Below are 21,348 nucleotides of genomic sequence, written 5' to 3'. Positions count from 1 at the left end.
ACTGACGAATATCCCGGAAAAGATGCCGAAAATAACCATGTTTTGAATCTCAGATATCCTTCCCTCTGGTACAAACCATTTGCAACGCAATCTATCCTGTTTTTCCCGTCACACATTGTTCATTTCTCAATCCTCAATTCATAAATCAGTCCGTAACAGTATCCAGCGGGGTCTTTTCTCGTGCCTCCGCAAGAAATCCAGCCAGTGGACCTTCAAAAGGCTCATCATCGTGCGGTCTGATGAACGTCACCTCAACCGCCTCCCCAAAACCCTTTCTCCACACATCGTCAGGAGTCGAATCGCTTGTAATTTCCATGTCGCGAAAAACAAGGAACATGAGTGCTGCGAGGTCTGTCATGATTACGCACTTTGTACGGGAAATGAGGGCATGTTACCGAAGCATATGTCATAGCGCGATGCGCAATATGATGCTCATAATGAAGGGATTTCTACCTGATGTTTTATATGGCACTGTGTACACATTGCGAGAAACGAAAGGAATTCGCCATGATCTTACGGGCCAAGTCTACATCCCAATCTAAGTCTGTCATTCAGCCCAAGCCTGTTGCAAGTTGTGATCCAAAGAGGGATATGAGCTATTGCATCAAAGCCCGCCGAAGAGTTGCCTTGTTATGTTCTCATAACTGACCTTTTACAGAGTTGACTGGGTTTGAGGCTGCTGAAAGTCCGCTCATGGGAGATCTCATCTTCGAAGTATCCTAATTCGACGGTATTCAGTTCTACAGAACTCAATTGCTGCAGCCGAATACCTTCATAATGCATGGAAGAGCTCTCGTCGCAGTAGGATTGACTTTTTGAACAAAGCCTTCAATTTTCTGCACCAAGGTGCCCAATGCGGTGGAAAAAATCATAGGGTACTTGCAACATCTTGAAAGGAGAGCCTCCGTTTGAAATTACAGTAATCAAGCCGCTGTGGAGCAAGAGATAGAAGCAAACCCACCTTCGTTGCCTGTGTGAGGCGTCTTGTGTGGTTGAGTTTTGTCCGTCCTTGGTTGATTGATTCGGAGACGGGAACCTTCCTAGTCTCTTGTGCAACCTCTGTGGTGGCTTCCCGCAAGGTACATCTTCCTCAATCTGAAAAGCCGAGACACTTGGACTTACAATATCCCCCCACTCTCACTTTCAACCTTATTTATCACACATCCGTTTGCTGCCGCCTTTTCAACGGAAAGAAAATTCTTCCCGCCACTCTAGACCTCTCAGGGAGGAGGTGGAAGAGGACAAGAAAAACAAGAGAAAGGGAGACGGGACTCTCACCCTACTTAGTTTTCTGGACTACCTGCTCATCTTCTTATTCCCTAAGGCTTTCTCTATTTCCACTCAATCTGACCGCCTTCCTCCATTCTCAGTTTGCAGCCAGAGTCACCGATAGCATCCGCAAGAACAGTCTGATACACCACTTTCTCATCGGCTTCATTGGCAACATGTCTCGTGTTTATGCCGATTCCGACCATTATTGCCCAGGCAGCATCCTGAATCTCACCAAGTACAGACCAGTCCAGCCTCATGGCACCTCTCAGTATCTTCCAAACCCACCACCTGGCCCTGATCTTCGCCACTTCGACCCTCACCGATGTTTCCTGAAGGATGAGCATCTCGAACTTGAGGTGCTGGAACGCCTTTCACTGAACCCCGGACCTCAAGTCTTCCGTTGCAAGATCATTGCGTTGCCCTCGCCCGAGTATATGAACAGCGACACCGACGTGGAGCTTCCCGTCCCACAGACTCAAGTAGTGGCCAAGGTCTTCGACCACAAGCTCTGGCCGGAATACAACGGCACGCCGATCAGCAACATTGAACTCGCTGACGGCGCACTCAGCCGAGAGAGCTGCCATTACCAGCATCTCTATCGGAAGAACTTGACCGGACCGCCGCACCTCACTGCGCAGTACTACGGTACTTGGGCGGTCAGGTTCGCCGTCGGCGAGACTCCCGAACGGCGCGTCCAGTACAAAACCGTGGCTCTCATCCTCATGGAGTACATTGACGGCTACTCCATTGAGGATCTCTGCAACCGAGATGAATACGGTAATCTCGTCCCGGACGATGAGTTGCCGTTGGAATTTCACCAATCCGACACGGGACGCCCAGTGCTTCTGGACATCAACCACGACACGCGGATGGAGGTTCTCAGGCAGCTCATCGACGGCAACGTCAGACACATGCACACGGGGGTTATGGATGGCTGTTATGAGCCTCGCCATGTCTACATCACAATGCGAGACGGAACTCGCGATCTCGACAAGCCTCGGACGGTTCTCCTCGATCTCAGTCGCGCACGCCTTTGGTCAACGACCAAACACGTGAAGGATGCCGCCGATGGCATTCACTGCTTGGAGCTCGTCCCGCACCCGATTCATCCCTACGAAGTCGCCAGCGCCGCCCCATTCGACGACTTTGCCGGATGGTTTCCTCAAGAGTGGTTCGAGGAGACCGTGGACGGAGATCCGAGCAAAGGAAAGTTTCGGGAATGGCTGCTCGAGGCTTTTGGCCCTTTGCAGGAGGGTCCAGACTACTCTACAGGCGCAACCGTGGACAAGGCCAAGGCCGAGAGGGACAGAGCGGAGGTCCTGAGCAAGATGAAGACAGCGATGATCGATACGGGCTTTCCCATGTCCCCCTACCCGCCGCTCTACCACGCGGCCACTACTGTGGAGATACCGCAGAGTTTCAAATCTCTCAATATTTCACACGAATCTTATCCCGCTCATGTTTCCGACGCGTCTCTGTGGGGGCCATCGAGGAACTTGGACGCGCCCTCCCGCGTCGACGTTCCCCCGACTGACCTTCAGCCCGAGCCTGGTGCGGGTGCGACGACGACCGGCTCTTGGAACCAGGGCGGTAGTGCGGGCGAAGTGTCAAACTCACACACGCACCACGATCAGCCGGCCTTGGAGGGCGAGCAGGCTCCTGATACGCACGAGAAACCGAAGCCCAACAACAAGAACAAGAGGAAGAACAAGAAGAAGGGCAGGCGTGGTTGAAGCCTCTCTCTTTCCCTCTCTCTTCTCTCGGTGTGTCTTCTCTCGCTCTCTTTCTATCTTTTTCTGTCGCTGGGAACACAAGGACACATTGGGGACACGGCATTCGGGATATCATGATGACACTGGGACTACGGGGATACGGGAACATTGGCGTGGGCAGTTTAGAGTTTTCTAGATCTCTTTTGTATGTGTGTTTGGGTTTTCCCTTCGCGACTGGTCTGTCGACCATGGAAATGGTCCCTCTTCTTTCCGATGGGGGCTATATCTCTACCGAGGGAGACACGACAGTTGTGATGGAAGTCTGCATCCCGATTTTTTGGAGGGAAAAAGGAAACGCAAAAGACAAGGCATAGTAACAAAAGTCCATTTTAGAAATTGGTTCGCCGGGCCTTTTCATTGTGATGCTTCTCCCTGGGGCAGTAGTCTTCTCTGACCACCTTCTCCATGAGATAGAACAGACATGCAAACAAACCCAAGCAAGTGACAGATGAACGAACTGTCCCAGAACGTGTAATTGATTTTCGCCTGAATTCTACTTGACACAGCTCCATCAATCTCCTCCTCCTCTTCTCAACCCGTTCTAAATTCTCTTGACCCATTCCATTCTAGCATATGATCTATACGAGGCTCTACCAAGGACTCTAAGACTCTAACCCCCCAAAAGCCAACTTCTCTTCCCCCTCCCTACATCATCACACAAACGTCCAAGAAACACCAAGCACGAAAGAACAAAAACTCTCCTGCCACCTCACGTCTCGCCCTCCCTACGCCCTCCTCTCCCACGCAGCAACGACGGCACCCACAATCTCCCTCCCCTTGGTAATGGCAATCTCGTGCCCGCCCCCGAGGACAACGACCTCGACCGCGTCCTCTCCGAGCACTCTCTCCGCATCCCACACCGTCTCCCCGAGCACGACAATGTCATCGTCCTCGCCGAGCAGGAAGAGCACCCGCCCCTTTCTCAGCCCGGGCTCCGACGACCATCCCCGACCACCACCATCACCACAGCTGCTCCGCCTCGCCTCCAACACCTCCGCCAGAACCCTCCACTCCTCGTCCCCGCGGTCATATATCGGCGCGTGCCGGATCGTCGACATGTAACTCGTCACGAACCCAGGGTGCCTCGCAAGCTGCCACCCGACCACCTCCCCAATCCGTCCTCCGCCCACGAGCCTGAGCTCGTCCCACTCCTCCTTCTTCTCCTCCGCCGCGTCATCATCAACAGTCTCCTTCTCCGGCACATCACCGACCGCCCCGCCCCCCACCTTGACAGGCCTCAACCTCCGCCCGACAACCCACCTCCTCACCCACTCCGGAATCCACCCCGCGTTGTATAGCACGCGGCTCCGCCACCCGACGTGCGCTCCGCTGCGCACCAGCCCGCCCGGCGCGACGAGGCTGAGCGAGCGCACGAGGTGCGGGTGCGTGGAGGAAAAGGCGGCGGCGACGGCGCCGCCGAGGGAGTACCCCAGCAGGTGGAAGGCGTCGTTGCCGGTCCAGCCCGGCGAGGGGGAGGAGGCGAGCGCGAGGAGGATCTGCGTGGTGTAGAGGCGGGCGTCGTGGGGGAGGTCGAGGGGCGCGTCGGAGTAGCCGCGGCCGAAGAAGTCTGGCGGTGTTAGTTAGGGGATGCTCGTGAAGGGGGTGAGAAAGGGGGAGAGAGCGGGAGGGTGGGGGTTCTGTATAACGTGTGATGTGTGGTGTGTAATGTGTTCGATGAGTGAGATGAGTGGTTTGCTTCGAGAGTAAGACCCAAGCTGCCAAGATCATTCAAGTGCTGAACAACACGCTGAACAGTGTTCTTCACTTCACATTCCGGGTATCACGGCTCATAAGCACAATCACACATCCTCAATGACATATACCACCTCTCACAATCATCATCACCATCATAAAAAAAGACTCACCAAAAGTCATAACCCTCCACCCCCTCTCCACAAACTCCCCAGCAATACCCCCCAACGCAAGACAAGGCGTCCCGATACCATGCAGCAAAAGGACTCTCTCCTCCGCCGCCTCCGGCCCAAACTCGTACACCCGCAGGTTCCCGTACGCCGTCGTGACGTCCCGCGCGCCGGGGAACACGTCGGGCGGGTACGGCAACCGCTCGTCGCAGCCCGGGTCCCGCGTCGTCGTCCACTTCGGCGAGCGGGCCGTCTTGCGGCTGTCCCTCGCCGGACGCGGGGCCGGGAGGGCGGATGCGTAGGAGGGGGAGGCGGCAGTGGTGGTGGTGGTTCGGGAGACGAGGACGAGGAGGGTGGCGGCGGCCGCTGCTCCTAGGCCTAGACCGAGGCCTATTTGCGGGAGGTGCCTCTCCAGCAACCCGTCCCTCATTATGTATCTCTCTCCACCTGGGGGTCCTTTGGGGAGAGAGGTATTCAGAACTCTCAGGCCAATCACTTGCTGGTAAGGATGATTGTGCGACCGTCCGGGCGGGCTGCGAGGCTTGCGGTGTACGCGGGAATGGATTGCGGTTGCGGTACAACAGGGTTGGGTCTTGGTTGCGGGAGAGATTTCACATGACGGATTGTATCCGCGGGTATGGGATTGCGGGTGCTGCGCCGGGGTGGGACGGAAGCCCCGTCACCGCACGGAGACCGGGTAGAGGAGGCAACACTGTACGGTAGATACACACGTAACGCATGGGGAGAGGGATATGACAATCGCTCAAGTACCGTGAGTGTTCGGTTTCCTTGGTGGATTCCCGTCGTCACTTGATAGACTTTTGAAAACTATCGAGCCGAGAGCTTGATACTTTTCCCTAAAGAGAGAGGCATCGCATACGGATATTCCCTAGACTCATCGTCGGCGACGCCGCCAGGTTCCGCGCCCCTCCGAGAGGGGTGACGTCGCAGAGTAGCCAACTCTCTCCTTCGATCCCCCATGGGCACAGAATGGAGCCTTGGCCTTGGGGCGGATCCTCGACTGTTTCTGTTTAGTGGGAATCTGAACAATGCCATTCACTCGGGACCCGGAGACCCTGTCTTTACCCTCGACGTCTGCCGGGTAAGGTGACTGGGTGGGGTGAAGAACGGCGCATATAGCGGAAAGAATGAAGACTTCTTTCTCTGCCCTACAGCGGCAGCATGTTGTCTAGTCCCGACAGCGAACCACTTGAGTCCAAGACACCGCCGCGAGATGCTGCGTCTTGTTGCATCCGCGCCGGAGATGCATCGGATGGAAGCGGAGCGGGATTCGCTCGCCAGCAAAGCCCATCCTCGACCAAAGTAAGCAAGCAAGCAGGCCAGCCAGTCAGTCACCTCACGCTGCCGTCTATACCTGCTGATAGCCCTGAACCAGCAGACCGCCAAGCAAGCACTGTGCCGTTTGGCAGATTGCCCCACCACTATTGGCACCGCTGTGCTGGAGGTGGCATGGCTGCCATGCCATGCACCACCAGTTGAGTGCCGCCGGCATGCCAGATGCGTCGATTTAGCTCATCGACTGCTGTCCCGGCCCTGTCGCTGGCGACGCCGAACCGTTCGCATTCCTACTCCTCTGTTTTTGCTTTTTCGATGCTCTACCGTCGATGCAGGAAGCCCTATGTGTTGCAAGCCAGGTCGATAGTGTATCCGTAGATAATGGTGTCCATCGAGGTGGCTCAGCTGGTAGCTAGCCGTGTTTGCCTCGCCAACCCAAGGTAAGCTTCAGCTCCCAGCTATCGTCTTCGTACTTCTCCAACCCCCCAAAGGACAAAGGAGGGGGAGGGGAAGATGGGAACGGTGAGAGAGAGTGGCGGCGAGGTGGTCGGAGCGTCCCCCCACTGAGACGGTTGGCGTAGAACCCGGGGAACGAGGTGAGGTGGTGAGACAGGCGAGAGGAATAATCCGCCGCCGCAGCAAGCGATGCACACAATCCGCTACCTATCTGGATCGAGTCTGGCCCAACCTTGAATGCCAAAATGGCGGTGTGGCAGTGAAGAAGGGGCTTTTCCATGTCTTCCCATGCCCCCCTCAACCTTGTTGTTGGTCTACCGTCCGTGTGTCCTCCCTTGCCTTTCCCATGGCTGCTAGATCCTATTCACCGCGAGAGAGCAAATCCGCAAGATCTCGTGGGTGAGCCGACCAACGTAAGTTGTCAACTCAAAGGAACAACACCGATCCTCCGTCAGCTGCCTCACATGGGCGCAAACATGCCGTCCGCCGCCATGCACATCGCACACTTTTGGTTTCACGCGGGCGTTGATATGGTAGGGTTTGGAAGCTAGCGGGGGACTGATTGGTGATGGCACAGCTGGTGAGGCTGGAAGGTTGGTCCAGAGGCTGGAGACCAAGAGTAACAGAAGAAGGTTGTCCAACCGGCCATCGAATCCTTCCTTCCAGAGGAGCTTCGGCGTTGGTAGGTGTAGAGCATCGAGCGTGGATTGGATGGGTCAACAGGAACTGTGTGACAGCGAAGGTCGAACTCAATGGCAGAGTCCCCACACCACCATGTTGCTTTTCTTTACTTGTTGTCTACACTATGTACATAGTAGACCCTGGCAACCTGGCGAATGTTGGCTTACGTTGCTGCAGGCATTGTGCTGTGAGCTCGTTCGGAAGAAAAACAAGAGCCCGGCAGAAGGACATCGAGGTTGAGTGTCAATCCTGTCCCGATATGGAACCAGTCCTGGATAAAGGAGGGGATGCCGCTCCTACGTCTGCTGCAGTCTGCTGAAAGGGTCATCGGCCTTCCCAGGCACGGGCGAATCCAGGAACCCTGAGCCCAGGACCGTCCAGCTCTGGCCTCTCTGCACAGCGTGCAAGCATCCAACCAGTATCCGTAGCGTAGAGAGCCGACTGGGCGACCAAAATAGCAGTCCTCAGTTCCATTGCGCGGGACATTAGGTGACCGGCACGATTGGATGGCATGGAAACGGTAGGCAAACGGAACAAATGCCCGTTACATTGTTGAGATGAGCCCTGGCCATGTATCCGTACCGGTGCTGTGACTGTCGTGGCGCTGCCAAAGGCAAGAGAGCGAGCGGACGGGATGACGGTTGATCGGAGGACTGGGTGACTGACTGGTTGACCGGGCTGACTGTCGAGGTGACGGACTGGGACGTGGGGTGACAAGGCGAGGGGAATGCGATTCTGCCCCCTTTCGTCACTCCGATTCCCCTATGAGCTCCACTGTAGAGATCACGAAGCCATCGTCAGGTGTCTCAAGATGGTTTCCCATCTCCTATAGGCCCCTCTCCCAAGACCCCTAGGGGCCCCAGCCGTGCCCTGCCCCGATTCACCTCCACTGGACTGGCAGATTGGCCTCCGCAGCAGGGGCGACTTGTCAATGCCGGCTTCAGCCTTCAGCGCTTCTGCCTTCTGTCTTCACAGCCATCGGCGGGTGGACAAGGGAGCTGTACTGTGCCACAACCGGGGAGCAGAGAGCCAGAGACCAGGGACTTGAGAGACACATTTGTTCCAGGGTCTGGCCCAGGGGCGCTGCTGGCGTGGTCGCGCAGGAGGCCCGTCCACTTCATGCAGTGCTGGTGCAAGGTCGGGCGGGTACCACAGCAAATCCCACGCTTTCGCCGTACGGATAGAAGGTGTGGAACGTATGGTCCCAGTCGAGAGTTGGTCTAGAAGGCGTTTGGCGCCCACCGCCGCAACTGGAAGCTATTATCGATGGCGATAGAGTTGCTCCCATGCGTATGGCATGTCGAAGCTTACCTTAATCTCGACCTGGCGCCTCCGCAGCAGCAGCAGTCCATCGGCCGGCAGTCGCAAGATCTGACGGATCATGAGCAGGATATCCGTACGGATGCTCCGTACGCATGCACGGCACCGGGGAGTTGCTGAATGACTGAAGCCAAGAGTCAAGACGTGCTAGAATGGAAAGAGAAGAGGCATGGATCGATAAACAGGTCTGGGGCTTCCATCATGGCCTGTTCATGGTTTGGCCACTGACGGATGATGCTGGGGTGAAGGAGGGGGAGGGGCAGAGAGTGACGAGTGACGATATGGGGCGAGAGACCTCTGCTGAGATCTGCGTAAACGTCGGCGTGGGGACTGAGTGAGGTGAGAGAGAGCAAGAGCAGGTTGTGAGTGGGGTGAGTGAGTGAGTGAGTGACTGCGAGTGTGACGGTGAGATCGGTCAGTTACGGACTGGCAAACGGTTGCCCCGCTGTTAGTGATGGGGAAGGGACTGTCCGCCTTATGGAAAAGTTGGTCATCAAGATGGAAGGCAAAGAGAACCTTGAAGGTGCTGACTGCCCAAGTACGTACCCAAGATGCTGCCTTCCCTGCTCTGGTGTGTGAGGTGGGCAGTTGCGGTGTGCCCTGTGTGAGAGATGGAAGGTGAGAAGCGTGGTAGCTTCCACGGCAGGTGGGCTGCAGCCTGCGGAAGTGGCAGTCGCACACTGTGGACTACATGACTTGGTGCCTAATTTGTCAGGTCCACAAAAGTGACATTCGGGGTGCGGTCTGTCGCTTGATTCGCCTCCAAGCGTGCCAGCCGCCACGTTTCCGAATCCAGGCCAGAAGGTCAAGGGCCCATGGTCATTTCTCGGTTATTGTTTTTCTTTTGCACCAGACCAGGGGTCTAGCGAGCAGTCATAGCGGCACCAAGATCCACCCAGTGTCTGCATGTCACTGGCTCACAGCCCTGTGTGTGCGTCCACGGGTGCGTGTGTGTGTTGTGTGTGTGTGTCTCTCTCTCTCTGTCTCTGTTTTCGCATGGAAGGTTAGGTACCTACACAGGAAGCAGGGCAGGCACCAACACGTAGGTACCTTGCCTTCTCTACAGCAGCGGGAGAGCAGAGGGCCACTGCCTCGTTGTCCGTCATGCATCCCGGGGCTCTAACCTCCTGCAGCAGTGTGCAACAGCACCTCCCATGTGTATGTACCCAATGAGAGTGGAGGATCTTTGGGGCCTTGGGCAATGTCTCTGGCACTCTGCCACATCACAGTGTGGGTGGTGGACAGTGTGAGCAGCCGGCGACATTGTTTGGGTCGTCCGTGGCTGGTAATCCCACGCTGGAAGGTACGTATCCGCAGCTGGATGCTTGACCCTCCACTAGATGCTCGACCGAAGCCTCGATACCTAATCCATTTGTCTTGCTGCCGCCGTGCAGATGTGCAGACTCCAGACCGCTGGTGGTACCGTGGACCGACCTTGGTTGGTGTGTGAGGTGGGAAGAAGCGAAGGAGATGGGGAAAGAGAAAAAGAGAGAGTGGGCGGGTGGTGCGTTGCACTGTTCCAGCTGCAGCTCGTCCTCTACCGTTCAGTCTGCCCACTGCCCAGTGCACACAATGCATCACGCAGTCCCGTCCGTTGTCTTCCTCTCCTCTTCCCCCATCTTCGGTTGGCTGAGCCTCTGAGGGCTGGCTCTCCCCCAAAGGTTGGGATTCGGCCGGACAAGGGCCACCCAGCAGAGAGGGTCGGGAGGGTTTCACTTTGGACTGAAGCAGATAGGCGGCGCAATCGACAGTCGACCTTTTGATGCCCTGATCGGAATACACACTGTGGGTGGGCGGACGACATGAAGCCAGCCGAGTGTGAGGAACCCGGGAAGCAGACTCCTACCGCTGGATTCTCCGTACGGTGTTTATTGCAGCGTAAGAAATGGGAAACACTAGGCTGCGTTTCTCGTGTTTCTGAACATCAGACTGCGCCAGTTTAATGCCCCTGTGGTAGCAGTAGAGCATGCGATGGATCATAAGCAACCACCGAAAAAGACGATGCCATCGTGCGTGCATCCCAAAGGTCTCTCTATCATCAGACATTGCACCGCGTCAGCGCAAAGCATACTGACAAGTTTGCCGAACTTTGGGCGGGACTGCCTCGAAGACAACGATAACAAACAATGCCATCCGCCACGGAGGGTTCTTTAGCGTCGCCTAGAACTCCGGACGAGGTCGGAGAGTGCTGAAGTGCGTAAGGCTTTGCGGATAATAGGAGGGATGAGGAAGAAGGAGAAGAAGAAGAAGAAGAAGAGGGACGCCGAAGCGTACGGGCGAAGACTGGACGAGAGCAAGACACACGCCGTTGGTCGGACCACGGCCAGGACCGAGAGTCCCCTAGGCAAGACAAGCCTCAAGACCGCAAGAGGAGAGGTGGACGAGAGTGGTCACTTGATCACAGAGGAGAGACATCAAGGCGACACTACTGGCTACTCGAGGATTCGACAGTGACAGACTGACAGACTACCTACAGTGGCAGGGAGAGAAGGGGAGACGGTGGGTGGTGGCACTGGGTGGATGATAGACGGTGCAAGATGGGAGGGAGGGAGGAGTGCTGTGCCCTCCTCAATCCTCATCCACCGTCCGTATCATGTCTCATCTCTAATCTCGCTCTGTTCTCTCGTACCGCAGCAATATTGAATGTGCTCCTGGTTGATTCCCCATCAATCACCGCGCACACTGGGGTTCTGGAATGACAGGTGTGGGCAGCCAATCTCTCGCATGGCCGCAAGCGGTACCAGAATTGTAAACAAGAACAAGAACAAGCGACTGGCGCCGGTGATTCTCCGACTCAGGAGGCTTTTTTTGGGGGGGAAGGAGTTTCCTTCGCGGCTGTCAGCACTGTGAAAGGGCTGAGATTGAAGAAAAACAAGGCCCACAGTGCGTCCTGCAAAAGGCAGACTCGGTACCTGCATGCCACGCATCAACTTGCCCTGCGTCCATGTTCCGACGTGGAATGCCCAAGACGGGTGGGGGATGGGAAAGAGGAAGGGGAGGAGGGATGCAGGTTTACCGTCTGCCGAGACTGACGGTGAGATGTGTGAGTGTGTGCCAGACTGAGATGGGTATTGAACTTTGGAGTGAGAGTGAGAATGAGACCAAAAGTGAAAATGAGAGTGAAGATGAGAGAGAGAGAGCGTGGGAGGGCCACACTCTCAGTGATCCCGCCAGCCATACAGACCCCAGCGCATCGCATTCACTGTCGAACCCTCTGACCAGGTTCACCCAGGCTTGCCGGGCACACGTAACTCTTCGCTTTCCACATCTTGCCTTGCCTTCCCGCCCACTGCGCAGTCACCTTACCGTTCAGTTCAACATCCAACCCCGGTGTACCGTGTGAATGTGGTGTGTGTGCCCCAGTCTCATTCACTCACTCCATCGCTCGCTCGCTCACTCACTCATTCATCGTCTCCCCCATCCAAATACGGCCAGCCCATGCCCCACCCCGACAATGTACTGTCCGCCGCACTGGTAGGGTTGACGGCAGCCGGCGCCACGCCCCAAATTTACACCAGCCCACTAGGCCGCGCTAGTCCCTGGTCGCTATAGTTTGAGATCTGCCAGCCAATGGAAACAGGGTGGCGAACTCGCATATGGCGTCAAGGAGTGGAGTCACAGTGTTGACCACAGCTACACTGTCTTCTGATCATCTCCCATTGGGCAGGCTGTGGGTCCACCGCCGCCCCCCCTTCCCTCCCAGTGTCCTCTCCTTGCCCTCCGTGCCCTCGTCGCTCCTCTCGCCTGCCCGCTCACCTTTCCACCGTCCTCCCACCCTTCCCACCGTCTTGCTCGAACCAACAAAACCATCGCTTTCTCCGGACTCTTCCCTCCCGATACTTTTCAACATCTCTCCCCCCCCTCTTTCCAGACGTACCTTTTTTCCTCCCACCACATCATCAAACCTCTAAACCACAAAAACGCTTCCACAAACGATCATACATACCAAACGACCTAAAAGAAAAAGCATTGCTTTCTTCCAACGATCCCTTCTACCTTGAACCTATTCATCGTACACATTTTTACCACTCGCACAACGTCGACTCGGCAGGTTTCATTGTTTGTGTTTCAAACTGCAATAATACCGCACAGCTCGGCTCGCCCACATAAGACCACCCGCACATCCGCCACACTGCCTCCCAACCAACAAAAAACGGCACCCCTTCTCCGACCTTCCACCACGACATCACCACGGCATCTACCTCCGAAACATTCATAGATAATGTCTTCATACTACCAGTTTAACCACCACCAGGCGCATCCCACCCCCGCCGTCCCCGGTGCCTCCCACAACCACCATGGCGGCCGCAATCGCAGAGCGCCCCGTCTTTCCGTCTCCCAGAACCAGCACAAGCAGTTTCGTGGCGTGCGAAGCATGAAGGAGCTGACCGAGTCCGCTACCCTCAACGCTTTCCGCACAAAGTTTGAGGCCGGCCGCTCTTTCGACCTCGAAGACGACATGGAATTCTGCCCTGGCCTGTTGACCGACAGCGACGTAAGTATCTCGGAGCCTTGGATCTGTCTCTCATGATCCGGTGACTAATATTGGTCGCCCGCTGCAGATGAACTCCATCCACAGCTCCTCTGAGCGTTCGTCTCTGGCCAGTAACTCTCCTGAGTCCTCGCCGACGCAGCAACCCCAGACCGTCGCCCCTGGGTTCTCGCTGAATTCTTCTTCTCCCGCCTTCATCCCTCCCGCGTACCAGCAGTCTAGCCTGAAGCTCCATCAGCCTGCGGCTACCCGCGCCCGCAATGCCATTCCCATCGTCAACCCTGCCACCGGCATCACCATGTCGAGCCCGCCGCCTTCGGTTTCCCCCGCCCGGATGCAGCAGGGCATGGGTCGCAGATGGTAAGGAGTTCATCCTGCTCTCGTGACAGAGGGCTTGGTGTACTCCTTGCCTTCTGTGCCGATGCATGCTGATGTGTAAAATTTCTGCTCATTCGGCTTGTTTACACCGGCCATCTTGGCGGGCACCGAAAAAAAAAAAGAAGACGAAAAATGGCAATGGCATCGATGATTTTCTCTCTTGCGGGCTGGGTACCTCAAGGTATTGGCTAGACTGCCGGCGTGGTCTGGTCATCTGTTGGCTCAAACGACATTCCTCTCCTGTACAAACAACCTCAACGACATACCCTGTTTAACCGGCAAAACCCCCTTCGAGGCTTTTTTCCAACGGCGCGGAATGAGAAGTTATTGATACCATTTTTCCTTTTTTGGGTATTTTCGACTACAAAAAAACTCGACAAAAATCTTTCGGTGTCCTCACCTCGCAAGATGAGGTTGGACTTGCACGAATGGTGTTTTCCACACGGATGGTTTTGCATTTTCACGACATGCATCGGTGTGAAATCACACCACGGCGGAGTTCTCGGATATAATTAATTCTCGGCATCTTTTCTCACGGACAGCGGGACGACTTTTTTGTTTTCCAAGATGATTCAAAATTTCTGTTGCTCATCATGGTGCTCGACGGGTCACGAAGTCATTCCGGAAAAGATTATCTCGACATATAGAATGAGTGTCTTTTCAGCAACTTATTCGGAGCGGGGGGCAACAGGTGTTTCTGTTATGGGCTCACATGGGAAATATGAAATGGGTGGTGGCGGGCAAAGACATGCGTTGCTATTGTTTTGCGGCAAATCTCCAAAGCTTGGAAACGGTACCGGGAAATACCTTTTTGGGAAAGGTGGAGTTGGTCATGAATTTTGGGTGCGGCCTGCTGGCGAACCTCTGCATTGTTACCTTGTCTGGTTGAGCGATGTGGACGGGGATCGCGCAGTCCTTTATTGCTTTCTTGCGCCTCTTCTCTCATTTCATTATTCGAGGATGGACTATTCTTACTACTATTGGTCGACGTTCTGGCGGTGCAGGTCTAGCACCTCGCGACACTGGAAACGGTTGGTGGTGGTGGAGTCATACCTTGTCTGGGCACTTTCGCGAGCATCTCGGAAGAGTTGTGTGTTTCTTGGGTAGCGGTTTTGAGACGATAAATGGCTCTTGTGGTTTCTGGGTCGGAGAACGGGATACCTTTTGGGGTTGTACAGGAAACGCTCAAGATGCGAATGGTGTTGAATGGGATTAGACCAAGCTGTCTGATCTTGTGGCGCGAAGCCAGCAAGGCGCAATGCAATATACGATATGTTCATCAAAAGCCGTCCATTATGAGTGTCATTCAGTGACTGCCAACCAACCATCATTGCAAGCCACCAGCTACTGACAGGTTCCAAATCATGGTGACAATATCAGGTAGACGTTTAGTGAAGGACCAACTATTGCTAGCCGGATTTGACCTCTTGCTCATTGGCATCAGATACATCTCACGACTGTTAGAATAAAGAGATGACTACATGCCGTCCTCGCGCTTACTGCATCTTACCCCTTCTTGAACCGTGACATTGCTGATATATTGCAGGATACTGTAAGACGGCTGCTATCGAGCTGCGTGAGATGGGGGTCAGTAAATCAGACATAGATCCCCGGCCCATACCTGCCTCGAAACCCCCTTTGTTCGCCGAGGAGACGACGGAGGGGGGGAAGAGGAGTTGAAGGGGAGGTCTGGTGTGCGGCGTGCCTGGTGCCTGGGTCGCGGCCCGGCTTCGTTCTGGGCCTGAAGGGGACCTGAGGGACCTGAGGTGCCTTGCTTACCCGCCGCTTGAGTTTCTGCATGGTGCCGCGAGGGGAGGGGGGGTGTTTGGCGGGGATGGAGTGCTGCAGGTGGGCGATGAAGGTGAGGTATCCTGCGGCTCGATGCTTCCTGATCAATTTTTGAAGATTACTGTAACCACTATTACTATTGCTCTTCCTCCCGGCGAGTTCGCTATGGCGTGGACGGATACGACGAGCATCATCATGGCTTTGAGAGTGAGAGGGGGGGGGAGGGGGGTCACGGTCACGTGATGGACTTGGTCTTGATGAGAGAGGTGGGGAAGCCAATGATGACGATGCAGCTGGGCAGCAAAGCACGAAGCGTGGACTGCCAGAGTGAAAGAAAAGCCCGTCCTGGGTATGGTTCCGTGGTGGGGGTCTATGCCAGGGGTCAACGGGGGATTGGGCTCAGAGGTCTGCACATAGGTGGTGATGAGACTGACGAGAGAGAATTCATGGTCCAGATTTGAGCATAGTCTGGCGAGAAAAACCAGGACGATGACGATGCGTATGAAAGGTCTCTCTGCGCGGCGATGATGGATGGACGGCCCCTTCGTTGGATGATGTGACTGTGGGCTTGCAAATGGTCAACAGGCAGTTGGTCAATGCCCCCGCCCTCGTCTTCTGCAACTCTCTCCTTCCCGCTCTGAAAGGCAATTTGCGGGGACATGGCGATGCTTCCAGCCACTCGGGTAGCTGCGCTGCTGCAACCAGCTGGAGAAGGAAAAAGCTCGGTCCTGAGGAGATGTCACTATGTAACTAATCGAGAGGGAGAGAGAGCAATGAATAGTGACGTCACGGCCGGGTCAACGAAGCGGCGCGCAGCATGCTTGTGGCGGCTGCTTTCTCGTCTAGCTAGTAGCTTAACCTAGGTTATTGCTATTGCTCTACTTCTTGAGCTCTTTTGCCGAGTTGTCGTGATCATTTGGCCCCTTTCCCCCCTTTAATACCTCATTGAATCTTGATTCTCTTCCGTTCAATTGAACCTGCCTGCAAACACGCCACGATAATCAAAACCTACACCGTGATACCCGCTCCCCTTCCTCTACCACAGATCCACAAACCAAATACCTACGCAACAATGGCATCCCGCATCGCTCTGTCAGCCCGTCCTATTGCCCGCGGCGCTTTCGTCGTCGGTAGACAGACCGCTCCCCTCGGTCGGGGCTTCAGCATCTCCACGACGAGAACGCAGGGTCTGAAGGAGTCTTCTGGACGTGAGTCTCTCGCTTATTCTCTTTTCTACCTTCTTTCCTCTTTCCCCGGCAGAAGGATGCATGGCAATTGAGCTTGGGGTGAAGTCACAAGCTTCGATGACGCCTTCATTGCCAATCATTCACCCCTCCTACCCATGAACGAATTCTTCCCTTTCTGTTGCTAGAGAGATGTCAGCTGACACTTCCCCATTCAAAGACACCGACAGCGAGACGCACGAGAAGCACAAGCAGGACTCCCTCTCCAAGCAGAAGCAGGGCAAGGGCCACTGGAAGCCCGAGCTCGCCTCCGACAGCGAGGAGGCCATCAAGGCGGATCGCGACGAGCACATCGACCCCAAGAAGTTGCAGGAGAAGACTGCCGGCAAGGCGTCATAATCATGAGGGATGAGTGTTCGCCCCTGTGTCGCCGCACCTCACCTTGCCTTCACCTTCAAAGAGGCACTAGGAGGTGGCGAGAATGAAGCAGAACACAGTATGCCGTACAGCCTTATGAGCAGACACACACAAAAAACAGATGCATGGGTTCTGCGGGAGTTCGTTCTAGTGCTCTTTGGGACCGGGATTGGCTGTTGATGAAAATACATGCCGGCTGCGTTTGGGAGAGGGTTTGAAGGGTTTAGCAATGTAATCGTATTAGCATCGTGTCGGGACACTAATTGATTCTTGTCCACATCCACGACCGAAATATCTGTCAATGGCATCTCGAAAATGGCTAGAAGCGCGCCCACAGGATTGAAGTGCTCGTCTGGAACTAGCGAGCCAGGGCCGACGTTTTAGTTTCTGCCCTCTTGCATACCCATGCGATATCCCCCTTCGTCATCCTCGTAGTCTAGGAGACGACATCATTATTCACGTATAGCAGTCGATTGCCTAGTCTCTCAACTGGTATAAGTACACCGAGCTTTCGTCAGGCTAAGCTGATAGGATATTGTTTCAGAGCGACCACACATGGCGGCCGGCTGATCATGGCCTTCTTCGCCGCAGAGAAAGTCGGTCATGGACGTGAGGAGTCATGGCCCAAGAGCGTGCCTCCCACTGGGCTTTCAGACCGCCTTTGCGGTAGACTCCCAGTTGTCAGGGGCCTGGACAACCAAGGCGTCAGGACTGTCTGCATCGGATCTGGGAGAAGCATCAGGGCCTATCGCTGCCGTCTTTTTCGGCCGAACCGGGGTCATCAGAGGATTCGCGGCCTTCTTGACGAACTTGATTCTTATGGGCTTTTTTAGCACCTGTGGCTCAGGAGCTGCGGCAATGGTGACCTTGTCGACCTCCACAACCTCTGGAGTATAAGTGGCCTCGGCTGGAAGAGATACCGAAGAGGAACGCTGCGGACCCTTAGGTACCATGCTTCCTGAGTGCTTTCTGTGTATACTGTTACGTATATAAGTAAAGTGATGAGAAGGTTTTGATATTAGTAAGTTGATAATATAAACCTGGGGTCAATAGATCGAGGTGTTGCAATGCAGATCAGCTCCAATATTTCATCTGTGTCTTTCACCCGATCAATGCATTGTTCACCTAGAATAGGAACTCAACCTTGCGTGAGACTGCCCAATTTCCAGCTTTGAATACCTGATTTGGTACGCACAGATGATATTGGGCTTTCTTCTAATCAGCACCAGCGGGTTTTCCGAGGCCGCCATTGCCTTGCGCTGAAGTTAGATGTGTCTTCAGCTTCCTTGCCGGTCTCATCAGGTTCGAGAGAAGTAGAGGAGCATGACTGCTGAAATATCCACTGAGGCCTTTTTGCAGAAGACAGTCTATTCTTTACTCGATGACACATCCAAGCCTGGCGTGAATGAAAGTTCAATAAGAATGGCCCTGGAAAACGACGGTTGATCTACCATTGCTGTCACAGTCCTGGGAGTTCAACGTTTGTCTTTAACATGCTCTCTTGCGACAACAAGCAGGAGAGTGCCGATGCATGTAAGCGTTGATATAGCGCGCAGCCCTTCGGTGTTGGATTTGGGCGTCTTGCAATGGCATAGATTTGGGAAGACGGAAGTCGCAGTCTAGTATGGAGCTGACAAGAAAAGGCGGTAAGGTGGTGAAGAAGAATATTACGTATAGACGGTGCTTATAGATGGAACGAATTGACGATATGGTCTTCGAGGCCTGTTCGTAAAGAAATGAGGAAAGGGACATGTTTCTAACTGCGAGTCTCCGAGTCTATTCAGTCTTGTCTCTCTCTCTCTCTCTCTCTCTCTCTCTCTCTCTCTCTCTCTCTCTCTCTCTCTCTCTCTCTGCTACTAACAGTATGCACATATCGCTATAGATGATGCAAACACGAGATTTTATTTTCCAATTCGCTAAGAGGGTGTGAGTATATTTGATCAAGAGGTTCGTTGCATCTTTGGCGCGGCCCAGAAAGTCAAACAGTATCACATCAGAACCACGCTGTGCTATACAGGAACTCTCTCATACCAGACTGCTCGTCCTTGAATAGGTGACACAATATTTATGATATGGTAGAATCTCTGCCGGGAAGGCTCGTTCTGTTATTCGTTCAGTGTGCTTCACCGACTCTCGCGTGCCATGCGCACCATCCCATGGTGTCCTTCCACAACCAACATGCCCCTTCTTGATCACTCAATCCACCGTTAATATTTAGTCTAGTTTAGGATACTCGATAAATCCAACAGAGTCCACCTCCTCCCCAGACTCCCCATGCATACCCACAAACGAGCGGCCCTCACCCGGCACAAACGTAACACACCGATCATTCGTCCTCGACCCAACCTCCAGAACCCGGCCCAGACTAGTCGAAGCCCGAAAGAACCCAACGCGGTCCTTCTTCTTCTTCCGGCCGTTGCACACCTCCGTCATGATCCAGTACTCCCCCTCCTCCAGCGTCAGCTCCTTGAAATTCCCGCCGCTACCGCCGTGCTCCTGCGCCCCGTCGGGGCCCCCGTCCATCTTGACGCCGAGCGCGTCGACCCGCGCAGCGCCGCGGCCAAAGATGGAGACGACGCGCACGCTGTCCAGCTTGGCGAGTTCTGTGCCGTCGTTGAAGGAGGTTGAGCTGCCGGCGGGCGCGCCGCGGTAGATTTCGCGGAAGGTGAAGCCCACGTCGGCGAAGTGGGAGAGGTCGATGTCGGAGACGATGGGGACGGTGGTCCAGCCTTTGGCGGCGGCGAGCTTCTGCACGAGAAACTCGGCGGCGGGTTTGGCGGAGGGGCGATAGTCTCTGTGGCCTGGCATCACGGCGCCGAGGGGTAGACCGTTGCGGCTGCGGTTACATGGTGTTAGCGAGACCGTCTCAGTGCCTTCATTTGCAAAGCTGGGGTGTGTTCAAGACTTACCAGACCGGGTCAAATTTGTTGCAAAACATCTGCACTCTTTCCGGTGCCAGACCGGGTATCGTGTTCTTGTTGTACACCTGCATAGTGTTGCCAAATGTCACGGCGGCCACGATGCGGTCCTTGTATTCCGATCCAAGCCTGTCCGAAATCACGCGGGAAAGCATCGCAGCGCCTTGGCTGTACCCTCCGACGACGATATCAGAGTCGGAGCACTGGTCCATGTACTCGCGGATCTGAGTGCTCGCGCTGGTGACCTCGCGCGGCCGGCACAGCTGGTTGTTGATGCAGAGGTTGTCTTGCAGCGTTGCGGCGTATTCAATGCCTTGAATAGCAATCTTGTCCGCGCCTAGGGTTGAGCGGAGGTACGCCGCGAGTTGAGGGCCCGGTTGCAATCCCTGTGGTGGACTGTTAGTTCTCAATGCGCTCAAGGCAAAGATATCACCGAGGCTTCGCAAGCCGGGTTTACTCACCATATTCGGCTGTTGAGTGCTTCCGCGGAGGAAGAAGAACATGGTATCTTTGCAGGTGCCATCGCGCACCTCATTCTCCAAGACACCTTTGTCTGATGAGTCCTGTTGTCGAGCTTGAAGAGAGTGAACGGGTTGGCTTGCTTCTTCCGTGTAGTCACTTCGTAATGTTACTCTTGCGAGGCCTGGTGTCAATACGCACTGCAAGGCGAGTATGATGGCCATGGACCTCTTCATGATAACGAACGTGTTGTAATGAGCGTATATGGGTTAGTACTTGATCAATTTTTGCTTCCTGGGAAGGAAGTACCACTAAATGATCGGACAAATGTTGAGAACTGTCATATTCAAGGACACTGATTTCTTCAATATCTATAACTTACGTTTCCTGAAGCTCGGACTGTTCAGAGTGGAATCGTCAATAAAAGCGAGGGTTTTTCCTTTCGCTTCAGCAATTAATATTAAGGAACGTCAAATGAGCGTCAATGTCTCTTCAACCTTAATTGATTGTATACAAGGGCTATACCTTAAATTGTGGACGAACTCTGTTAGTGTCATTACTTCACCTGACGGGCTGTCCGGCAACTCCAGGGCTGCAGCTCGGAGGGATCGGACAGCCGTGATCTGCAATCTTGGACTCACCTTTCCCCTGGAGAGGCCATGCATCCAGTGGTCCCACGCTGTGATCTCTCGTCCTGGTTGTCGGTACAATACACTTGGACAGGAATCACTTACCTATTTCTCCATTCTATAAGGTAGTTAACCACTCGCTCGTCTCACCTTATTCAAGGTTGGGTCTCGAGTAGATCTGCTCGGTATGTGAAAAGAGTGCACGGTCGAGGGCCTAACTTCGCCATGTAGACAAAGAAGACAGGCTCTCGATCGGGGACTACTAGGAAGTCCTATGAGTTCTTCCTAACAGCGCGAAAGAGGACATCTCCGCGATTGGCAATATAGTTCTGGCAAAGAGTTACGTGCTCCCTTCCGTGGAAAGACGCATTGTTGCCGGAAAGCTTCAGGTAGACGGCATCGACTTCAACTTAGCGCCTTGTTT

General features: G+C 54.6%; 8 protein-coding genes across 8 annotated transcripts; 5 read left to right on the top strand and 3 right to left on the bottom strand.

Annotated features, from left to right (window-relative positions):
- Positions 1 to 1,445: 1,445 nt before the first annotated feature.
- On the top strand, positions 1,446 to 3,005 carry CLUP02_00659 (uncharacterized protein; the record flags this gene model as incomplete). The annotated part of the gene is made up of 1 exon (XM_049279706.1): positions 1,446 to 3,005. The coding sequence occupies one exon, from the start codon at positions 1,446 to 1,448 to the stop codon at positions 3,003 to 3,005; it is 1,560 nt and encodes a 519-aa protein (XP_049135663.1).
- A 764-nt stretch (positions 3,006 to 3,769) lies between these two features.
- On the bottom strand, positions 3,770 to 10,792 carry CLUP02_00658 (uncharacterized protein; the record flags this gene model as incomplete). The annotated part of the gene is made up of 24 exons (XM_049279705.1): positions 3,770 to 4,611; positions 4,910 to 5,439; positions 5,522 to 5,618; positions 5,678 to 5,763; positions 5,851 to 6,017; positions 6,080 to 6,380; positions 6,448 to 6,607; positions 6,638 to 7,018; positions 7,165 to 7,406; positions 7,507 to 7,651; positions 7,714 to 8,037; positions 8,224 to 8,302; positions 8,344 to 8,559; positions 8,651 to 8,806; positions 8,889 to 8,989; positions 9,064 to 9,317; positions 9,356 to 9,484; positions 9,573 to 9,584; positions 9,710 to 9,786; positions 9,826 to 9,872; positions 9,903 to 10,173; positions 10,241 to 10,442; positions 10,506 to 10,691; positions 10,731 to 10,792. The coding sequence occupies 24 exons, from the start codon at positions 10,790 to 10,792 to the stop codon at positions 3,770 to 3,772; spliced, it is 5,067 nt and encodes a 1,688-aa protein (XP_049135662.1).
- A 90-nt stretch (positions 10,793 to 10,882) lies between these two features.
- CLUP02_00657 (uncharacterized protein) lies at positions 10,883 to 11,113 on the top strand (the record flags this gene model as incomplete). The annotated part of the gene is made up of 1 exon (XM_049279704.1): positions 10,883 to 11,113. One exon carries the CDS (start codon positions 10,883 to 10,885, stop codon positions 11,111 to 11,113), a length of 231 nt encoding a protein of 76 aa, XP_049135661.1.
- Positions 11,114 to 12,881: 1,768 nt separating this feature from the next.
- On the top strand, positions 12,882 to 13,515 carry CLUP02_00656 (uncharacterized protein; the record flags this gene model as incomplete). Its single annotated transcript, XM_049279703.1, has 2 exons — positions 12,882 to 13,154; positions 13,222 to 13,515. 2 exons carry the CDS (start codon positions 12,882 to 12,884, stop codon positions 13,513 to 13,515), a joined length of 567 nt encoding a protein of 188 aa, XP_049135660.1.
- Positions 13,516 to 14,096: 581 nt separating this feature from the next.
- On the top strand, positions 14,097 to 14,636 carry CLUP02_00655 (uncharacterized protein; the record flags this gene model as incomplete). Its single annotated transcript, XM_049279702.1, has 1 exon — positions 14,097 to 14,636. The coding sequence occupies one exon, from the start codon at positions 14,097 to 14,099 to the stop codon at positions 14,634 to 14,636; it is 540 nt and encodes a 179-aa protein (XP_049135659.1).
- Positions 14,637 to 16,389: 1,753 nt separating this feature from the next.
- Positions 16,390 to 16,900, top strand: CLUP02_00654 (uncharacterized protein; the record flags this gene model as incomplete). The annotated part of the gene is made up of 2 exons (XM_049279701.1): positions 16,390 to 16,525; positions 16,722 to 16,900. 2 exons carry the CDS (start codon positions 16,390 to 16,392, stop codon positions 16,898 to 16,900), a joined length of 315 nt encoding a protein of 104 aa, XP_049135658.1.
- A 668-nt stretch (positions 16,901 to 17,568) lies between these two features.
- On the bottom strand, positions 17,569 to 17,871 carry CLUP02_00653 (uncharacterized protein; the record flags this gene model as incomplete). Its single annotated transcript, XM_049279700.1, has 1 exon — positions 17,569 to 17,871. One exon carries the CDS (start codon positions 17,869 to 17,871, stop codon positions 17,569 to 17,571), a length of 303 nt encoding a protein of 100 aa, XP_049135657.1.
- Positions 17,872 to 19,132: 1,261 nt separating this feature from the next.
- CLUP02_00652 (cutinase-2) lies at positions 19,133 to 20,531 on the bottom strand (the record flags this gene model as incomplete). The annotated part of the gene is made up of 3 exons (XM_049279699.1): positions 19,133 to 19,754; positions 19,828 to 20,222; positions 20,298 to 20,531. The coding sequence occupies 3 exons, from the start codon at positions 20,529 to 20,531 to the stop codon at positions 19,133 to 19,135; spliced, it is 1,251 nt and encodes a 416-aa protein (XP_049135656.1).
- Positions 20,532 to 21,348: the final 817 nt, after the last annotated feature.

The sequence above is a fragment of the Colletotrichum lupini genome, chromosome 1, assembly GCF_023278565.1.
Source record: "Colletotrichum lupini chromosome 1, complete sequence".
Lineage (NCBI taxonomy): Eukaryota > Fungi > Ascomycota > Sordariomycetes > Glomerellales > Glomerellaceae > Colletotrichum > Colletotrichum lupini.
Note: the sequence above shows the minus strand (reverse complement) of the source record. Positions and strands in the feature narration are given on the sequence as shown.